Genomic DNA, 21,608 nt, shown 5'->3' with positions numbered 1-21,608 from the left:
ATAATAAACACAAGCCCTCGGCGCAGTTTGAAGCTCCACTTTGGGTGGTTTCTGTGGCCGTCAAGGCAAAGGTCCCCTCCGGCAGTCCAGCTTGACAGACAGTTAGGTCTGCTGGACATCGAGTGGATGCCTTTAGGGGAGCATCAAGTGGTAAAAATGTTGCTAAATATTTTGGACTTTGTGGGAATACGTGGCATTATCAGATTATCACACGCTCTTTCGTGTTACCCTCTTTGCACAAAGGCAAAAGACAAAGCGTACAAGCAATGGCTAACATCTGGATACCAATAGGAAAGAATGCTGAGACGCACAATCAGTGTATATGCTGTTCTAACAGAGGTGTGACATTTGCTTTCATCAGTCCACAGACATCTCTCTGGCCCGTAGAGTTGTTTAGCTTTAAGCTTGACTTTGACAGAGGAAGTTTTGGCTGCTGTTGTGTCTGGAGGAGCGAGGAAAAGTGGGCGAGGACACTTCCAAATGAATGCTGGAATGCAGTCGTGTGTGAGCGTGTGTGTTTTTGTGCGCTCGTTCCTCTCAGTGTGTGTGTATTTATACGTGTCTGTCTGCTGCCCTGTGTTTTGCAGCTGACAGTCACTTAAGCATTTTGCCTGGCACGTAAAGGAGATTCCTGTGCAGACAGAAGTATTTGCTTTTGCCTTTGAGCCTAACGACAGTAGTATCGGGGCAGGGCTGAATGAGGGGAGGATGTACAAAGCCCACTGTGTGTGTGTGTGTGTGTGTGTGTGTGCCAACCCTCACCTCTGTTTTCTGTTTACTGTCTCTTATAGCGGTGGCATTTCACAGCCCTCCAGTCACTATCAAGAAGGAACCGCAGAGCCCAGGCTCTGACCCCAGCCAGTCCTGTAGCCACAAGCAGAGCTTCAGCTACCCCAATGGAGAGCAGTGCCTTTATGCCAGGTTCGTCCACGTTCTCCTCACGAGAAGAATCACAGTCTCTAAACCTCACAGTGGTTTTATATTAAAGGCTCAGTTCACCCCTCGAGTGCTGTCTAGCCATGCAGATAGTTTGGTTTCTGCAAAAAAAAAAAAAAAAAAAAAAAATCTGCAAATCTATCAACAGACAATGTGGAAATTTGCATGTACAAAATCTACTGTAGCCTCTTGTTCTGGAAACTAGTTTCCTGGTTACTCTGGATAATCCACAGAACATACGGCCAAACGTTTTTCAAAGGAACTATTTCTTCAGTAGAAAGTCATTCATTTCTGTGTTCTTCACACACAGCCTTTGGGTACTCAAAGCAAGCAAAGAGAAGGCTTGTCTCTTCCTCCTCTTAATTCTTGTATGTACCAGGCTTTTTTAATTTGGAAACTTGTCCAAATTAAATTAGGCCAATGATTCATGGTGGTGCTGATTTATTGTCTCCCTGCCTAATTACTGACATCCATTGTTACCAAGGGCAAAATAAATGAAACAATAATTTCTTTATTTTACCCAGCTCAACAACAGCTATGCTTTTAAATGACCCAGCACTGGTCTGCTGTCATGAATAAGTCAGCGCAGCTAAAACACTGATCACATGCTATTGACCACCGAACCCCCACCCACCAACTCCCATTAGCTCTGTTTGTTGTATTGACTGAAAAAGAAAACCTGGTAAAACCAGTTGCGGCCCTGTTATGACATGTGCACGGATGCGTGTCCTCACGAGTGCGTTCATTTATGTTTCATTCACAGTGCCTATGAGCAGAAAAGGGCTGCAGGAGGAGCCAAGAGCTCCTGCCCAGGGACCCCCATGTCTCCCATGCAGCAGCATTACTCCCCGAAACCTGCCACAGCCGGACGGCCCGATGCTGGCTACATGAACCCTGCTGCCACCACCCAGCCGCTGCCCAGCAACAGTTACCCCATCAACACCAGGTGACACACCAGAAAAATCCGGGCGGCAGCTGCGATTGACATTTTTACCACTTGCATGATATTTTACAAATTTCTTTTAAAGGAAACACATTATTCTCCAGAGCAGCAAATGGTGTGTAAGCTCTGAGTGGAAGGAGATTCGCTTTTGATGACATTTTAACTGTAGACATTGGGGTTTATATGGCTATATTACACATCCAATTATTCATTTTTGCATTAAACTATAAACTAGAATTAAATAATGACAATTTGATTTTGTGACACAGAGTTACAAAGATACAAAGTTTCCAGTAGAGTCACCCTGGATTACGGCTTTTATATCCAAGCAAAAGTCTTATTTTATTAATTAAAACTTGTATAATTAAAATTTGTTCCATCAAGTCACAGAAAAATCTCCAACAATGTGGAAAAGAATCTTGGGAACTATTTAAGTGTTGCATTGATTAATACAGTACAGTTCCTAAACTGAGCTGCTGTGTCTTATTTCTCAGTTCCAGGTATCAGGGCCCTTCAGGAGACCCCATGTGCCCCCAGTTCCCCCCACCAGGGCAAGCTTTTCAGCGTATGCCATCTGCACCAGCAGGACATGGCGGCAGTGGAGCCGGTGGAGGGCCAGGGGGTGGAGGAGGAGGAGGAGGAGGTGGCGGCGGCGGTGGTGGTGGTGGTGGTGGCGGTGGTGCTAGTGCGGGTTATCATCGGCAGCACTCTGACCCCTGCATGCCCTACCTGCAGCAGAGCTTTAAGCAAGAATACCTGGACCCGTTGTACGAGCGGGCGGCTCACATGGCGGGGCCTGGGCATGGGAGCGGGCCGGGACACGGCCACAGCCATGGTCATGGATCTCACCCCCACCCACATCCACATCCACACCCACACCCACACCCACACCCACACCGGTTCCCACCAGCCCACATGATGGTCAAGCAGGAGCCCACAGACTACACCTACGAACCTGGTGAGTGATACAGATGATACTTAAACATGATGCTGCAGGAGGAGTCACTTTTGGCTTCACATCCTGTGGGTGAAATATTATCACCGGGGAACTGTGGCTGATTATTCTTCTGATTAATCATTGAGTCTATGAATTATCAGAAAACAGAGAAAAGCAGCAAATCCTCACATTTGAGAGGCTAGAACCAGCAAGCGTTTGTTAAATTAACTAAATGATTAATCAATGAACAAAAAGCAATTGAAAAACCTATTTATCGACTAACTGTTTCAGTCCTGCTGGGGGATATTCAATTAACTCTCAGACTGGAAATGTGGAACCAAAAAAGTACAATGAATGGCAGTTGTTTTGGGTTGTAATTTAGAGTCATAGAGAAATATCAAGGATCAGTTCAAACTCATTTGTGTTATAAAATCAAATTTTAGCATTTAAGAGGGTGAAGCAAATATGGCATGTACCTGTGAAATGAAACTGGAGTCTTTTTATGTGTTTCTCAAGGGATGTTTGAATTGCGTTGACACAAAAAAGTCCCTTTTAAAGAAAAGCCTCCCCAGTGTGGGCAGCTAACTCAAGAACAAAATGTCCAAATGGCAAAACAAACTTCTTCACTGTATGAAGACTTCTACCCGACTCCCTCCCCGCCTCCAAAACTCCTCCTTTCAACTCTCTGACACTTTGCAAAGAAAAGAAAAAAAGTATTTTTTTTTTTTCTGCTGCAGCTACACTCCTCCCTCCCTCCTTTCCTGCACTGCTCTCTAAGAGAGAGACAGAGAGAGAGAGAGAGAGAGAGAGAGAGGCAGAGGAATTTCATTGAGAAAATGGAGGGCACTGGAAAGACTAGAGTCCCCGGTGGAGTGCTCCAGGGTTTCAGGTTGCACCAGCGGCTTCCTTTTTCTGCAGGCAGATGAACTCATAATGGAAAAATGAGCATGGCCGCAGTAACCCGAACCCTTCACTGGCTGGGCTTTTGGGAGAGGGTGAGGGGAGGGAGTGGTAGGAGTGGTGGGGTGATGGGTGCGGGGTGGGGTGGCCAGCTCAGGGTCTTTAAACAACAAGATCAACCACTGGAGAGCACAGAAACCAGCTCCTCCGCTTTGCTCTCCGAGGTTTAAAACAAGACGGAGTGAGAAATATAACACTGCACATACATTCTGTCCTCAGTCACCTGTGTAAGAGCTGCTGTAGGACTGACAGTGTACAATGCTTTTGTTGAGGGGCCTCCGTGCACACTGGTGGATGGCTACAAAGCATGCCTTCCAGCACTGAAACCTGCATCCTCTATGCATAATAAAAAACCCCAGGAAAAAAGCAACCTAATTCTTTTCACTATGTTTTTATACTCTCACCTTTGATGGGAAGGGTGGGGGGTGGGGGATAACACTGACAAGGAATCACACAACCTTGAGGAAGACAGGGAAAGTACAAAAGGATGTTTTTGTGTGGATAACTGCAGGGAGGAGGAGAAAGTTGAATTTGGTGGAGTTTCCTGTGTCTCTGATATGAGTTTGACCGACTGCAGAAGCGGATCACACATGAAAGATCAGAGTTTATCATTCTGTTGTTGCAGACCTCCACATTTCTGCAAAGGCGCCACGCTTTTCACGAGATAGGTAGTGCAGGGTTACAGGGGCTGAACATTTGGAGATACTTTTGTCAAATTAATGTCTGGAGAATAAGAATCTATTTCACTCAATTCTTTTATCCCTTTATGAGCAGACCTTCTCAATGCCCAGTGTATGGAATTGTTTGTATGCAATGGATGATGTGAGGCAAAAATAAAAATATGAATTTGTTGAAGGGATTAGTCATGGGATGCCAGGTAGTCTTAAAAAATATCTAATGAAAAGCATGAGTATGAATGAGAAACCTTAATCTATGACCATATAAATGGAATAATGTAAATTTAATTAGCAGACTCAGTGAAAATATAGTTTCGTTCAGGCAGTTAATTGGATAATTTGTGTTAAAGAGCTTTTCAATGAATGCTCCCTGCAAACTAAATCATAGGCATTTAAATGGTTTATAAAAGCAACACTGCCACATCAGCTCCGGCGAGTGTTGTTTATTTTCTGTTGATTTATAATGTCATTCATTTATGGTCATTTAATTGAAAGAAAAACCCTTCCCAAATTGTGCGGTAACAGGCATGTAAATGGTGAAATGGCAATAGAGCGTACAAAAGAGGTGTATTGAAGTAAACAGCTTGTAAAGAGAACACCACCAGTGTTTTTCTTTTATGACAGACAAATGCCTCCAAGTCCTATTTTAAAAGCAGGCTAAAGAAAGAGACTCCTAGTTACACATATGAAATGCCATTCCATCGTGTAATCACTGCTATTTTGTCACATGAAAGACGCAAAACGGTCATGCCACTGAGTACACAATTAAGCCCGGTGCTCTCACACCCAATCTGCCCATCGCTCCCTGGTGGGGGCCCTGCCATTTCTGGCAGACATATTATTTACAGTATGATCGAGTGCCGCTGCCCCGGAATGGAGGGTTTGATTTTCCCCACTGGCATCTTATCACAGTCGCAGCGCTGCAGCTGCATTCCCCAGGAGTGAGTCACAGCCAGAGCCAGAGGCAAAGAGCTGCACCTTTTCAGTTTTTTATTCTCTCGCTTGTGTCGTTCACAACAGTTGACAGACAAATGGACAAACACATACAGAATAGTCAGTGACACACCTATTTTTTTTAATTACCGCAAATAGCCAAAGAAAAAGAAAATAAACGCACACACAAAGGTGAGCAGAGTAGTCACAGGAAACTGAACACAATGCTCTCGCAGAGCTCATAATAACACATTAAAGGTGCGTTACAAGTGTCCCAGCTTGCACAGAATTTCGCCTGAAGGTTTTACGGGGAGCAATATAAAAATCTATTTTGGTGAATGCGGCTATTCGAGACAGTCAATGATGTGCCCAGACAAAGTGCAGACACTGTATACTGTACCGCTTTTCTGGTCTGGTGAAGGTGCTTGTTCATGGCCTAAAAATACCGCCAGAGACAAGAGAAGTGATATGATAAATGCAGCATTCGTCCTTGCAATGCTCAGGGTGATCACACAAAATATCTGTACATTGCAGCCATCTTCTCATGCAGATATTGGCTTAGTAAGCAATAAGTTCGTTTTGGGTTTCTCCAAGCACTCCAACTAATGATTAAATTTACTCCACGTAAATATTCTTTAACAATTGACCCCTTGTGTGCCGTTTCTATTCTGCCACTTTAACTGGATGGTTGTTAAAACGCAAAGTTTTAATCTGCTGAAATAAACACATTTTTGACTTAAAGCTGTTTGTGTTTCTGTCACAGATGTGCCTGGATGCCCCTCTATGTACCACCACAGTGAGGGCTACCCAAACCCCCAGCACAGCAATGAAGGTAATTAGACTTTCTTTGACTTATGTTGTAATAACCTTCATATTTTGCCCCTTTTAGAACCACCTCCAAATTCTGCTACCAAATGTGTCCAATCTCCTCCTCTTCATCCCTTTATCTTCACTGAGCCCTCATTGGTTAGAGCTCTGTGGTCATTGGCTAACCGGCGTAGAGTGTCCGTGTTTCCATTGGCTAACCAGCGGTGTGCCTATGTTTCCATTGGCAGAGGTTCTCGGCTCACCCCTGCCTCAAGAATCCCTGAATAAACATAACTCCTGGAAAAAAGCACACTTATTTCCCCGGCGAAAAAAGGAAAACAATCCCTCCTCTTACTCCCATTGTTTGTCACACCATTTTGGGTAATTCAAATTCTTATTCACCAATTGTGTTCAGAACAAAATGACTGTGAAAGGCCTGAAAGATGTTACAAATAAGTTAATTGGCCCTGAAACTGGGAGCAAAGATCCAAGACCCTTTAAATGTTTCCACTATGAAATCCTTTCCCTGTTACTGAAGTGCTCTGGTCCACTTTTGTAAAAGCAGAGTACACACTTATTGGCTTAACGTTATTCATGCGTGAATAGGTCCTTGTATTTTGTTGGGTTGGTATTCAAAGCTTGGCACAGATCCCAAATGAACAACCTAGTTGTGCTGGGATCAAGGCCCCTTGAAACCTAAACACAATTCTTCCCTTGTCTTCCAGGCTATCTGTTTGAAAATGACTCCCGTGTGGTTCCAGAGAAGTTCGAAGGTAGGCCTGCTGTGCCCATAATCCCTCTGCATTCACACACCACAGTCCACTTGTCGAGGTGTTAGTCTAGATGACGGCGTTATAGGAGAGAAACACTATCCGTACAGTCACCCACTCCGATCTCTATACCCGACGATCATCTTATATAGACGTCAGAGAGCCTTGTGTAAGAGCTACATGGGTCTTTGTGTTCTCAGAAACTTAGTTAGTGGGTTTGGTTTCTCCGTGCACACAATGTAGGGCTCCCCTGTCACGCCGAGAACAGAGACATGCAGTCTCCCATGGTGTTTTTGGTGATTGACACTAAAAGAGATTGAGTGGAGAGCCCAAGGGTGTCAGCACTGGTTGAACCAGTGAAGTGTGCAAGTTCTCTGAGAGACAACAGCAGTAACTTAGCACAGCCTCTCGTGTTCCCACACTTGTGTGCAACATATCCAATAACCGGTAAACAACCGAGAACCAAACGAGAATTAGTGTCTGTTTACGCACATATTGCTTCACCCGGTATTGTTTTTGTTTCAAATAACTGTGCAGCCACTTCATGCTTTTAATTTCATCTCTCAGTCCTCTGAAATCTCCCCTCTGTTTCCGTCTCTACTCAACACACTGCTGCCTTTCTAGTGATAAGCCGTTGTTAGTAAGCAGTTCATTCAGTTTACGTCAGTTTGCAAACATGAAACATCAGATTAGATGACCTGCTGATGTACTGGCCCCTCTAGAATTCAGATGCTTTGCAGCTGTTACAAACTTTTCTTGTTTTCACATGTAACATAAGAACCATGTTAGACTTTAATTTAATGATTGAAGCTTAATGGTCTGATGTAGATTAATGTGCTGCAAATGTATCAAATATCAAATAAACTTGGTCACAAAATCACAATCAAAGCAACAAAGAGTTCAGTAACAGTCCCTTTTTATTATACAAAGAAAGCATTTTGCTGACCTCCAGTCTGTTCTCTCCTCGTTCCAGGTGAGGTGAAGCAGGAGGGGGGTGGCGTTTTTCGTGAGGGCACACCTTACCAGCGCCGTGGCTCTTTGCAGCTCTGGCAGTTTCTGGTGGCCCTGCTGGACGACCCGGGTAATGCCCACTTCATCGCCTGGACCGGCCGCGGCATGGAGTTCAAACTCATTGAACCTGAAGAGGTTTGTCTGAACCAATCTCTTTTAATCAGTGTTTTTTTTTTTAATCTTTCAAGAGAACATTAACAAGGAAAAACAGCAGGAGTGGGGGTGGTGCCATACAGAAATTCACTGGTTAATTAGAGTAATTTAAACATAGTAACTGGTCTTTTTTTATGTGAACAGGTGCAGTATTCTGCCTGTTTAAAGCAGATCCTTCACTGTATCATGAGTAATGACTATAAATGAATGTAGAGGCTGTGACTACTGTATATTTCTTTACTGCTCACACACATCTTTGTGTTTACTGAAACCAGCAGATCCAGTGTGATAGGCCAAGACTCCTGTTAATCAAGCAAATACACTCAGTCTCTTTTTAAGATCTTTTATTGAAACATTTTTAAAATGACCACTATGGCTGTTGGTTAGATATTGAGGTCAGAACATTTTGTGAGGGAAAAGAAAATGTAATGCTTGTGATTTTGAGAGAGAAGCTGGGACTTTTTGAACTGAATTCAGTACAGTAACCTTATGCATTTAGATTGCATTTGGTTTGTCATGATGGTGGTGTGAAACCAAAGAAAAGGGACGGTGCGTTAACTGTGAAAAAATTACAATCATTTTCTTGCTCTGTTGTTGTTGAATAGTGTAAGGATCTCTCTAGGCCATAGTCTCATCTCAAATATATGGAGCATTCAAAATGCATCAGTAATATTTTTTGTCTATATTACTGTATGTGCTCATCAAGGGATAGTGGAGAAGTGTTCATAGAAATCATGACGTTAATATAAATCTGATAAGGTCAGCAGAAGAGTTATTCTGGGAATGGATTTATGTTAGCAGGGTTTGAAGGCGCTACCTAGATTAGAGCGATTAGAAGTGAGATTTGGCCACTTTCCTCGCAGCTCTATTCTCTGATCCATCTTCCATTAGTTCCCCATTCATTATTCAACACATGAAACGCTGGATTGATAAATGAAGGACAAGCGCTATCACAGAATCACCCAACACCCCGGTTCTCTCTCACCTCCTCACATTTCTTCAGTCCAGACATTTTTGCGATGTTTAAGTCTGCAATTTGATTGGACCTATCAGACAGAGCGTCCTTTTAGGCGGGTCCTAATATGGAGAGGACTATACTGTGTTTTCCATTATCTTTTTACTGTACATTAATAATGAATGGGGGTAAGAGTTTTACAAGAGCAATTAGGGCTGAGAGCACACTCAGAGATCAAACAGGGCTGCTGGCTGGATGGCCACTGTGGGATACGACCTGTCTCTTCATGAGTCATGACTCTCAGCGTCCCTCCCCCCAGCTTTACTGTTCTTCCAGGGTCTGAGATGTTTGTCAACATGAGGCTCGGTGCCTATTGTGACTTCATTTACTTCCCCTTGCCTGTGCGGGGTTGTTGTGAGATGCTAATTTTCTATCCGAGTTAGTGGTCCCTCATCAGCTGAGAGTTCAATTTTGGGTTGGGGCTGTGTTTCATGGTCTGCCTCTGACAACCAGCCATGACTCTTATTTCACTGCGAACACTGTGGGACTCTGGTTGCATTCAAGTGGTAATGGGTTACATAAAAAGGAAGTGAATCCACATGTGGGGACTCGCCCTGGTCTTGGCGTGTTGACGCTGCTGAGTTAAGGAGCAGAGAAGACTTTGACTTGTCACCAAGGACCCCTAGTGGCCACAGCTTGGAATTAGAAACAACTGTGTCTGATTATGATTTTGGGAATATGAACTTCAGGAAAAAAAAAAAAAAAAAGCTGACGCAAACAATTCTCAAATGTTGACGTGTCATTTGAGTAAGGCTATATTTTTCAGAACTTCAAAAGCTTAGAAATACCCACTCACCTTTAAATGAACCTCACTAAAGCTGAACTATGCCATAAGTGTAACCACAACCATTTCCTTTCTGCTGTCCTCTCCCCTCAGGTTGCCAGGCTGTGGGGTATGCAAAAGAACCGTCCAGCCATGAACTACGACAAGCTCAGTCGCTCTCTGCGCTATTACTACGAGAAGGGAATCATGCAGAAGGTACAAAACACATCCTTTTTATATTACTATTAATATTGTCCTTATGTTTCAGGTATTATAATCTTCTAAATTTTGCCATTAATGTCCACAAAACCTCAAGTTATATCATGGTTCACTTTATAGTATCACTTTCCAACATGGCACGCTTTGTAAAAGGTTTATAAGTTGTAACTAATGGTTTTAAAAAAAAGTTAATAGGTCAGTTACATTTAAGGAAACAATAAGGAAACCTACCCTCATCCTCCTGTATGACACTTTCAATCCTCAAGGGTTTCTTACCTTTTACTAGGCCATCAGGTCTGCAGTTATAAATGTTAGAAAGTCATGCATAAAAGGTTTTTACAACAGCCAATCAAGTGTGCAGTTGTAAACAAGCCACGAATAAATGGACTGTGATCCAGATGCTTTGCGCAACTTTTCCAGAAAGTAAGTGGTTGACTGGTTCGTTGGAGGGGTCGTGGATTTAAGTGCAAGCCAAGAAGACAAATGCAAATTTAGTTGGAGGAGGATAAACACCAGTTAAGAGACATTTTCCACAAACTGGCAACCCAAAAGTTGTCCTTATAAATCATTAACCCTTAAAAAGCCAATAATTACAATTTATAATCACTTTATAAAGTAGAAAGCATAGTATAAAATCATATAAGTGGACCTGTTCTAGTTATCCTACTATGAATACATATGGAAGGAAACTTAAGCAAACTTAAGGTTTGCGCAACAGAAAAGTTTAAAATACTATAATATTGAGAGAAAAGGACAAACTTTAAATGATGAATTCCCTGAGTTTAGAGTTACTTATTAGAAAAGGGTAATACATTTACTCAATCTCTTAGGCATCAAGCATCAACCTTAGTCTCATTTCATAATTGCACATCAGCTGAGGTTTAGAAGATACACATTAATGTGTACATTTGTAGAAAGAAGTAAGTTTAAAAGAGTTGCAGTGGCCATATTTGTGTAATGGCGTACGGTATGAGTCAAATTAAATGTTTATTAATCTCACTAAAATCACCATCAATCACAGCTGAGTGGCTTTTGTCAGACGATAACTGGGTCACTGCACTTTTGTGACGCAGATCTGATCCTCTACTGGATATCTAAATATAGACAGACAGTAAGATTTGTGTTACACACCTATGCAACTCAAACAGGCAACTGAAAAGTCTGCTTACCTGGGGAAAAAAAAAGAGCTTAGTTTTTTTGTTTTTTTAACATGCATTCCTATATGACTCAAGCCCTCCCCTCTCTCTCTCCAGGTGGCAGGGGAGCGCTATGTTTACAAGTTTGTTTGTGAGCCCGAGGCCCTCATCTCCCTGGCCTTCCCCGACAATCAGCGGCCCAGCCTGAAGGCCGAGTTTGAGCGCTACGTCAACGAGGAGGACACAGTGCCCCTGTCCCACCTGGACGAGGGAGTGCCCTACACCACGGAACAAGCCCCCCAAAACATGGGCCCCCAGCCCTACTCCAAAGGCTACATGTACTAAAGCCAGCCCCCGACTCTCTCTCCTTTCTCCCCGCCTTCAGAAATCTTCCTGTTGTACCTACCCATCATCATACACACCCCGAAACCCCATGCACCTCTTGCACATGCCCACCCCATCCACTTGTATATAAGGCTATGGTGTTTTTGTTTTAAATTAATCTCATTAGGGATTTTTTTTTTGTTTTGTTTTGTTTTTAAGAGCTGCATTCCTCTCACATCTGAGGCCTATTCAATCCATAAACATGACTGTGGTTGAAGAGATTGCTTAATAAATACCCATAATAATACCCAAACTGAAGTCCGGACTATTCTTTTCTGTGTTTTTGTTGTGAGCCACATGTGGGTACTTTCACCTTTTTACAAGCGAGGAGGATTATGGTGGGCAAAACCTGTTTTTATAAATATGTGATTTAACTGCTCAGGCTGTTTAAATTTACCATTTTAAGACACATGCTGATTCACTTTCTACCCGAGGGATGAGAAGATTGACACCACTCTCATCTCTGTGTGGTAAATATTAAACTAGCAATCGGTTAGCTTAGCTTACCATAAAGACAGTAAACAGCTAGCCTCACTCACTTTTACACTCTGGTGTTGGCAAGGATTTCCAGCCATTCTGCTAAGCTAACCGGCTACTAGCAGTATCGTCATATTACCACACAGACAGGAAAGTGGCATAAATTCTCTCATCTAACTCTAAAAGAAAGCAGATGAGCAAGTTTCACAACATTTGAAACTATTACTTTAACCGAAACAGCATTTGGTCTTAACACATCTACCGCACGCATCAAATAAATATTTCATATTTGCCAATATTCATGCAAACAAGACGGTGAAGAGTTAAAACGCAGCAGCAGATAAGATTGCATCCCGTGTTTATCCGAAATGATGAAAAACTAACGTCAATGATTAAAAACATTTCTAAATTATTTAAACATTAAACATTTCATAGAAAATACAATATAGGAAATGTTAACCAGTTCAGGTGTTAATATCTAACAATGGTAATGACATAGCTAACATGGCTAATTTAAGTATTACTGAAGTGAATAAAGAAAGTTAAATATTAAAACATTCCTATTCCATAAGACAATTTATTAAGGTTTGGTCGAAGTTTTAGCTTTGGCAACGCAAAATTAAAAATATGAGACCAAAGTGTCTTTTTCAGCCGTTTGTTCTACACAGTATGTCCACCTGGTATAAGCCTGAAGCATCCTCAGCGTCGTCTAAAGGCCCGGGAGATCCTCCATGCGTTGGGCTCCTCGTAGCGGCTGTAGAGAGGCTCCAGTTTCTGCATCCTCTTCTGCCGGCTGAGGCGTGTTGGGTCACCAACTCTGAAGAAAGCCGGGGCGAACTCCACCAGCCAGCGAGGGTCGATGGTAGTCACCTCCCGCATGTACTCCTTGGTGGTCAACACCAGCTCATGGTACACAAGCCTGAAGAAAGAATAACAAGGACAGAAATACAGTTAATAATGATTAGGGTTGCAACTAATGATTAGTTTCAATAATAAATGACTAATACAGCTGAAATGATTAGTCGTTTAATACATTTGTCCACAGATGGAAAATTAATCGGAAACTATTTTAATAAACCAATAATTTCAGTCAGTTCAGTTAATCAATTAGTTAAGAAAATATCACCATATCATTAATCGCTAATGAAAACCATCATTAGTTTTATCTATATTCATGGATTCTTTTTTTCAGATCTATGGATTAATCAGAAAACAGTAAAATATAAAAGCCCAAAGATATTCTAACTACACAAAGAAAAACAGTAAATGCTAAAGAGTGACAAGCTGGTTAATTTCCTGTTGATTAATCATTTCAGCAATAATGATGATTATACAAGAAATCCATACAAATTGATCACTCAAGCTGCAGGAAGACACAACCAGAACAGCTCTAAGTAAGACTCAAACAATGTTTTTTGGGATATGGATTAAAATCTTGTCAACAATGAGGACTCACCACTCCGGCTGGCGGTTGAACAGAGTGCTGGAGGGGTGGAGGTACACCACCTGCTGGTCAATCAGGGTACGGTACCCGTCCTGAGGGTGCTTCCTGGCTGCGTTCCTGAAGTAACCGCTGCAAATAGCTTTCTGGACCCGCATCGTACTTTTCCCACAAGACACCACGTCCAGCTTGTGTCTAAGAAATATTTAGTCTCATTTAATATTTGTATACCTGTAGTTTTTCATAAGACATTGTACAGATTATATAGTTTGATTGAGGTTAATTACTGAGTGATTGTTTACCTCAGACTTGACATATATTAAAAGTACATTGCCGCATATCTTTATACATCAATTACCATTTCCACATTTTATAAAGTAAAATATGGTCTCTGTTTTAAATTATATCAGTGTTACTCAGTGGAATTCAATACCATGCTCTATTTAGTACAAGAAATACACAGGGGGAGATCAAATGGTTAAAGCACAGTTAAATTTCATATGCAGACTACCTGTCCATGATGCTCAGCATCTGCTTGCGGATGTCCTGAGCTCTCTTTAATGAGCGAGCCTGAATGAAGTTCTCAAAACACCAGGGGTTGGAGAACTTGTTGTTCTTCCAGGAGTTGTAGACAGCCAACAGTGTAAGGTGGTCTCCCTCCGGCTGGAAAAACTTTGTCTTCCTCTGGTCAGCCTGGGCCTGTTTGTCCTGCAAATAGAAGGACTGAATTTTGTTTTTTGTTTTTTTGAGGAAACAGAGTCTGATATGTGTGTTATTTCACAGAGGTGTTGTTTCTTTTAATCATGCCCCCCCCCCCCCGAAAAAAAATATTGTTAATTTTCATGAAGGAAGTATTTGTATGTGTTATAGAAGTAATTCTGATCTGAATGAGACTGAAGTCAAATCAGGTGTTAGCTGCATACCTTTGGTCTATAAAAGATGTTCTGAACAGACAACATGGAGACGATGGTGAGCATCTCCTCGCTGCAGCCCAGATGGACGGACATGATCAACATCTTACACAGCATGGGCTCCAGAGGGAACTCCGCCATCTGAACCACAGAGACAGGTGGGAAAACACAATTTTGAAGGTAATATAAAACATGTTAAGTGTGGGGACCTCATACACAAACAGGTAAACCTGACATTGACAACAACTAGTGATCAGTACAATAAGTTAACTTCATAGACAAGGAGCAAAGGACAAAATGGACAAATCTATTCTCTAGATGATTCAAGCTCTTTAAGACCACACACTGACTCTACCAATACAATAAATATAGCTGTCACCAATATAATAAATGCAATTATTCCTATTCTTCTCACCCTTCTACCCAGCCGTGTGAGTAATCCTTCATCATCCAGAGCTCCCAGAGTGTAAAGCTGCTCCATGGCTATGATCAGAGTCTCCATGGGAGGAGCATCCATGAAGTCGAACGCCAGAAGGTCATTAATACCCATGGCCTAGGGAGGTGAGTAGAGCACAGGAGGAAATGAGAAATCAAATTAAAATTTCTTACGACGGATTTCCAGCAGAGGCAAAAGCAGCCCACTTCTAAAAAACTAAAACTAAAAAAAAAAAAAAAGACAGCCACTGATTTGTGGAGGTGTGATCAAAAAGGACTGTACCTTCAGAGACAGCACAGTGCTGGCCAAGTTGGTTCTCTGGATCTCAGGCACATTGGTCGTCAGCATCTCATCTCTGTAGGCTCTCTCAGTGTAGAGCCTGTAACATTTCCCCGGGCCTGTTCTGCCGGCTCGACCTGACCTCTGCTTGGCCTGGGCCTGAAAAGAAACCAGGAGGTTATTAAAGGACTAATGAGGAAAGAGATGTCCATCTAACAAATCACTAACCAATGATGCTTTTTCATTTCATCAGCTTAGAATAAAAAACACTGAGATTGTGTTAAAATGAATGACCTGTGATATGGGAGTCACCACAAGCTGGTCAATGCCGGTCTTGGAATTGTACACGATCTGCTTAACAAAACCAGGATCCACCACGTAGTAGATTCCATCAATAGTCAGAGACGTCTCAGCAATGTTTGTGGCAATGATGACCTAGTTGTGAGCAAAAGAAACAAAAGTTAGCAAATTCATTTATATGGTGGATGCATGTAATACCTATTTGCTCTGTTCTAGACTTTACTAAAAGGCAATTTTGTCATCTCAAGTTGACTATATTTGAATTCTAATAAAGAAAGATAGTGTTATAATGAGTGACAGTCTCACTTATCATACTATATTCATTAGAGAAGTGTATTTTTTAGAATTTGAATAAAACTGGAACTGGTTTTAACCAGTAAAACTAGTCCTAATTTTATCCTGCATATTACCTTTCTGCTGCCTGGAGGCGCAGGATCAAAGATCCTGGTCTGCATCTCACTGGGCAGGGCAGAATAAACTGGCAGAATAATCAGCTCAGGAACATCAGGCCCCAGTGACTTCATTCGCTCGTACAGGATCTCACAGGCCGTGTCGATCTCTTCCTGTCCAGTCAGAAACACCAGGACGTCACCTGAGAAAAAGACAGGGAGAAAAAAGGATTTTATTTAAACATGACAGCTGATGCAAATTCATTTTTCCCAATAGAGATACTACTAGGTTTCTTATGTACAAAACAACACAAGTATAGAATATCTTAAAACATGACTGTTGTCACCGGGACAACAGTGACCTTAAATTCAAGATGGCTTAGAGAATCCTATTTCAGAAACCATACCTGGGGGCTCTGTTAAATGGATCTGCATGACAGTGATGAGACTGGCATCCAGGTAGTCCGTCTCAGGCTCTTTGGTATAGAGAATCTCCACTGGGAAGGTTCTTCCTGGGATGGTGAAGATGGGAGCTTCAAAGAAATACTGGGAGAATTTGACAGCATCCAGTGTAGCAGAGGACACGATCAGCTTCATGTCTTTGCGCTTCTGTATCGTCTACAAGAGACAGAGAAAGTTATTACACGTGAAAACGCTTTGTTGGTATGGAATTAGGTCAGTGACTATTCTTGAAAAATTTCATATGGTTTGTAGAATGTGAAATACCTTCTTGAGGAGGCCGAACAGCACGTCAGTGTGGATTGTTCTCTCGTGGGCCTCGTCTAGCATAATGAGGGAATACTGGCTCATGTCCGGGTCCACCAGACACTCTCTCTGCAGCATACCATGGGTCATGTACTTGATTACTGTCTCCGTACTGGTGCAGTCCTCAAAACGAATGGTGTAACCCACCTAAAATGAAGGTAAAAAAATATATAAGAGGCAAGATGAAGGATATCTTAAAAAACTGCAACTAGTTTGAAATTGATAAATGCTACAAATGAGAGGAACAGCTCTCACTAAGGTCACTGACCTCTTGGCCTAGACGACATCCATACTCCTCAGAGACTCTCTTGGCCACTGACATGGCGGCAACACGACGGGGCTGCGTACAGCCAATCTTTCCCCGGGAGGTGTAGCCTGCCTCTGCCAGGTACTGAGTGATCTGTGTGGTCTTACCTGACCCGGTTTCTCCGACTACAATCAAGATCTGATTATCATGAACAGCCTGTCAGGAGAGAGAATGAATCAGTAAGTAAAGTGGGTTCAGGTGGAGTTCAGCACCTTCTGTCTCATTCGCTTTCCCAATCATTTCATCACTTAAATAAAGTAATGCTCTGAATGTGATCTCACCACTGCTCATACCTGAGTGAGCTGTTCCTTAAGCTTGAAAATAGGCAGACTCTCTCTCTGCTGCAGGATGGAGAGCTCTGTCTTCTTGCCATACGACACCTGGTTCCCTCCTAAGGCGTATCTCTTCCACTCTGGAAGATCGATAGGCATAGCGCCGATGCCTCTCATGTTGGCAGCGATCTGCCTTCCTTCATCTATAAGAAGAGCAACAGCAAGTCGTGAGATGTTCAGTTCCGGCAAGATTCATCCCAACCTCCTACAATCTACCATTTTGTTTAATTAAGATGAACTGCGACGATAATGAACTTCCCAACTAGATCTTTTTATATTAAACTATGAGTCAGAGGTAGTGACCAGCCGGAAGGAACTTGTAAAGCCTCTGATATCTCCTCAGGCTATGGAAGACAGAGACGCAGTGCATTGTGTCTGTGTGTGCCAGAATAAATTCATAGTGAAGCTAGATAACCATCTCCAGCCATGACATGGTCACAGTGAAACAGTGTAAGAGGCCTGGCACAGGACAGATGAATTTTATTTCCCAAATTTCACCAACACAACATGGATTGTTTTTGTCTCGTAATTAGTTTCTGATCGAAGCTTTAAGATTTAAATTTAAGGGTTACACACATTTAAATCTACAGCCTCATTTAAAAAGTATTTGCTGAATCATGAGAAATGTGTAGTCTAGGTTCTTACAATCAGGCATTGGGTCTATCCAGTTCTTGTTGAGACCAGTAGGGATGCAGTCCATCTCTGCTGCGCGAGCCGCCTGCTTCAGCTCCCGCCTCTCCTTAGCCAGTGCGCTCTGCATCATGGCTGCCTGGGAAAGGGAGCCGTCTGGATTCTAATGGACAAAATCAGAACAATTGTTGGTATGAACGTAGAGAAACTACAGGAAACATTTTGTCAAACTGCAACAGTGTTTACAGCACAAGCTTATAGATCCCAATGTACTTCCGGGTACAGTCTACTTAATGTAAAATAAATAAGGATGAACAAGTACAAGGCAACAAAAGTAATCTGTGCTTTTACTAATAGATCTGCAGAGTGGCTGAGACTTAAAGCTGTAGTTTTTTTTTTTTTTTTTTTTTTTTACAGCTTTTTTTGTCCATCTCAAAATTAGGGTGTTTTTTATTGGTTGGATAGTTAACTATTTTAAGTTTAAAGATGAACTTTACATCCCCTGAAAATTATGTATTTGCTGACCTCCGGTGGTTTAACTTCTGAATTCTATTTGCATGAGTATGAATATCCACTGGAGGTGGCTGTAGCACAATTCATTATTTCTATTTTAGCTAACACTTGGTATTAGTTGGTGTTTAATGCAAAACCTCAAAACAAACTCGTAAAAAAACAAAACAAAACAAAAAAACATCCACCTGTAACGTTTTACGCCTCCTGGTGCCAAAACTGTAGCAGCTATTTTTTTCTTTGCATATAGAAGGTAACATTAACCTGTTAAAATCAGTAGGTCTAAACTGCTGTAGCCATTTTTTTTTCATATAGAGTGGATAAGGCAGGTTAGTACAGCAGAACTGATAATCTGATAATAACCAAACAGCTCGTGTCCATCTCGCTTGAGTGAGTTACAACTCAGTTCCATGACATATTATTGAAAGAAATATTCAGAGGATCTGCACAGGTTTACCCACACAACAAATAACTCTCTGGAGTCTGGATACGTACCTTCACTATTTTAACTGGGCTCATATTCAAGGTCCATTTAGTCTGTCCCCTCAGGAATGGTGGTTCATCATCAACCAGATCAATCTCTATGTCTTCATCTGTGGAGGGAACCGTCATATTTATTATGCAGAACAACTTTCACTTTGCAAAAACTTGCGAAAAAAATTGTAGAGTTTTACCTTCATCATCATCTATTTTGGGAAGGATTCCCGTCTCCTCGTCAAATTCTGGGAACTCTTCTTTAGGAAGAACATTGGCTGCAATCATCTGAATGAGAGAAATCATTTTTTTAAACATTTGCTAAACAATAAAGATATCACCATTAAGCCAGTATTGTGAATGTATTTGGTGAATACCTGATTAATTTCCCACTTCTCAAGGTCAGTTATCTTTGTGAGCCGTTTGTGTTCTGTTGGGTTTTCCTCTATTTCCAGCGTGCTGACTTCGTTGGGGCGGTCAGGGTTCCTCATGTTTTCATCTCCAACTTCAACACCTGGATTTCTTCTTCGGTTGGGGTTCATGTCCTCCCCTGTCTCCTGGTCTACATCCTAGCCACAATGACCACAATGCATCAGAGTCATTTTTGCAAATCAATGCCTGCATTTGTTTAATGTAATTTTTGTTTAACAGATGGTTTCAGGCATTATCGAAAAATTTCAGAATAATGGATGAATTATACTGACTAACTACACTGACCAGCACCTGTTCTACAATGGTAAACCATAAATGATGAAGTTGTCTTACCTTCATACTGAGGCTGGCTTTGGTTCCAGTGAATGACAGCACTTTGACCTTCACCTTTTGGCCTTTGGTGACCACATCAGCCACATTCGCTATGCGTCCTTCTTTGCGCAACTCTGAGATGTGCACCAGACCCTCCCAGCGTTTTCTGCAGCCAATGACAGTTACACACTACAGTTTAGGATCAGGATGAAAACACCAAAAGACACTGGAAACATCTATCTATCTATCTTACTAACCTGAGGCCCTCGAGCTGCACAAAGCAACCAAACTGCATAATGCTGCTGATTTTGCCGTTGTAGATGTCACCCACGACAGGCTCGTCTGGCGGAGGCCGATCCACAGGTCTATCACGCTCACGCCAGCGGTCCCCATCCTCCTCCTTGTTGTTGTTGTTGTTGTTACCTCTGTTGGGGCTTGGTGGACGGTCACTCCAGCGAGACACTCGTTTCCTTCTCCGCTTGTGGTTTGTTTCTCCATCGCGATCTCTTGATCTGGAGCGAGAGCGACTTCGCTTACATCCGCTTTCTCTGTCTGCATCTCGACCTCTGTCACATTGTGAATTTCTGTCTGACCTGTGATGAAAAGAGAAAGAGTGTCCAGTTTTTATTCCAAAGAGAATCAATTTAATTTAAAAATATTTGTACATTGGTCTCTTGTTTTGTCAGTTAGAGACACCTTTTTCCAAATGGCAGGAATCCACTTATAAATTACCTGTTATCAGAGCTTGCCCCACAAACACTTGGCATAAGCATCTCCAGCTCCTTCATGGCTGCTGCTGCAACCTGCTCATCGTCTTTATCTGTGTGTGGCGGGGGGATCTGAAAGGAAAGTAATAATTAGAGACAACAGCTTCATAGTTCCATAAATACTACAAACTGCAATACCTCTGAAATATATACATATCTTTGGTAATGCTGATTTTCCTACTAAACAATAGTAGAACACACAGAGGTTTAAATGAATATGAAAGAAGTGAGTCTTACCATCCACACAGGGTCATCTGGTTTACACAAAGCAGGGTATTTCACTTTCAGCTTGTCCTTCTCACTCTTTGGGTTCGCCTCTGGCTGAAGTGCTGATAGAGAAGAAATTATGTAACAGTGGGCTAATAGCTGCAAAACCTAGGCTAAAAATGAACATAAAGCGCATGAAAAATATTTGTACCTTTACTTGTAGATGGTGAGGAGCGCATAGTATGAATAAGTCTGAGTAAATTACCAATAAGGGTATCCTGAAACAAAAAAAGTGGATTTAGTGATACAAAACCGATCCATACATACATGAAAAATGAAGCCGTTATATACTTACTGTAAATTCTGCTCCATTTTGTAATAGCACAGCTTTAAATTCCTCAATTGTTGGGTGTTTTTCGGCGAGGTTGATGATAAATTCAGCTGTAAAACAGCAACTAGTGTTAAGCTACACATGCTAACCTTGTCGATTGACATTATCATGCCTGTTTCTAACTGAGCAATGCCAAGTTAGCTAGCACACTAGATGAGAAAACAATGCTGTCATGTATCGTAACGTTACCCAAATCTTTTTCGCTTATTCCCAGATGATTCTCCAGCTCTGTGCACACCTTAGACACCAAAGATAAATATTCAAGGCGTTTTATTTCGTCTAACGCAGCCATTTTTCTGCTTTGTTTTGAGAAGAACAGGAAATTTCTACTTCTCCTCCTTTAGTTTGTGCGCCAGCGACATGTTTCAGTGCCGTTGCCCCCTACCGGTCAACAGGCAGATAACAGTACATAGAGTCTACACATTAAAACCTTGTAGAACGTCACTCCAAAATTTTTGAGCTATTTATACTTCATTGTACTTGAGTATTTCCATGTAAAGCCACATTTTATTTTCTACACCACTACATTTCAGATGGATATAGAAAGTCACTTTGCAAATTAAGTTTTACATAGAAAACATTCATATTGCTATAGAGGAAACTA

General features: G+C 41.9%; 2 protein-coding genes across 3 annotated transcripts in view; one reads left to right on the top strand and one right to left on the bottom strand.

Annotated features, from left to right (window-relative positions):
- Positions 1-11,891, top strand: part of etv4 (ETS variant 4) — a 32,479-nt gene extending 20,588 nt beyond the window's left edge. Inside the window, exons 5-13 of the mRNA XM_022743554.1 lie at positions 792-921; positions 1,700-1,882; positions 2,374-2,493; positions 2,566-2,837; positions 6,150-6,218; positions 6,919-6,966; positions 7,937-8,109; positions 10,020-10,121; positions 11,378-11,891. Of these exons, the coding sequence (XP_022599275.1) occupies positions 792-921; positions 1,700-1,882; positions 2,374-2,493; positions 2,566-2,837; positions 6,150-6,218; positions 6,919-6,966; positions 7,937-8,109; positions 10,020-10,121; positions 11,378-11,605 (1,325 nt within the window). The 3' untranslated portion in view covers positions 11,606-11,891. The remainder of the gene's footprint in view (positions 1-791; positions 922-1,699; positions 1,883-2,373; positions 2,494-2,565; positions 2,838-6,149; positions 6,219-6,918; positions 6,967-7,936; positions 8,110-10,019; positions 10,122-11,377) is intronic.
- Positions 10,132-21,296, bottom strand: LOC111220450 (ATP-dependent RNA helicase DHX8-like). Of its 2 annotated transcripts, XM_022743545.1 has the most exons (24): positions 21,194-21,296; positions 20,969-21,054; positions 20,825-20,891; positions 20,644-20,735; positions 20,372-20,478; positions 19,897-20,232; positions 19,661-19,805; positions 19,273-19,464; positions 19,096-19,183; positions 18,917-19,014; positions 17,927-18,074; positions 17,243-17,424; positions 16,911-17,105; positions 16,604-16,789; positions 16,285-16,495; positions 15,899-16,080; positions 15,483-15,623; positions 15,192-15,347; positions 14,889-15,026; positions 14,486-14,614; positions 14,074-14,270; positions 13,578-13,757; positions 12,799-13,040; positions 10,132-11,218 (listed from the first exon to the last, which is right to left on the bottom strand). In XM_022743545.1, exons 1-23 carry the CDS (start codon positions 21,294-21,296, stop codon positions 12,821-12,823), a joined length of 3,579 nt encoding a protein of 1,192 aa, XP_022599266.1. In that variant the 3' UTR covers positions 10,132-11,218; positions 12,799-12,820. The 2 variants fall into 2 exon arrangements, with proteins under 2 accessions (XP_022599266.1, XP_022599265.1); XM_022743544.1 differs by lacking the exon at positions 10,132-11,218 and having other exon boundaries at positions 12,463-13,040.
- Positions 21,297-21,608: the final 312 nt, after the last annotated feature.

Source organism: Seriola dumerili, unplaced genomic scaffold (genome assembly GCF_002260705.1).
Source record: "Seriola dumerili isolate Sdu_G_001 unplaced genomic scaffold, Sdu_1.0 BDQW01000068.1, whole genome shotgun sequence".
Taxonomy (NCBI): domain Eukaryota; kingdom Metazoa; phylum Chordata; class Actinopteri; order Carangiformes; family Carangidae; genus Seriola; species Seriola dumerili.
Note: the sequence above shows the minus strand (reverse complement) of the source record. Positions and strands in the feature narration are given on the sequence as shown.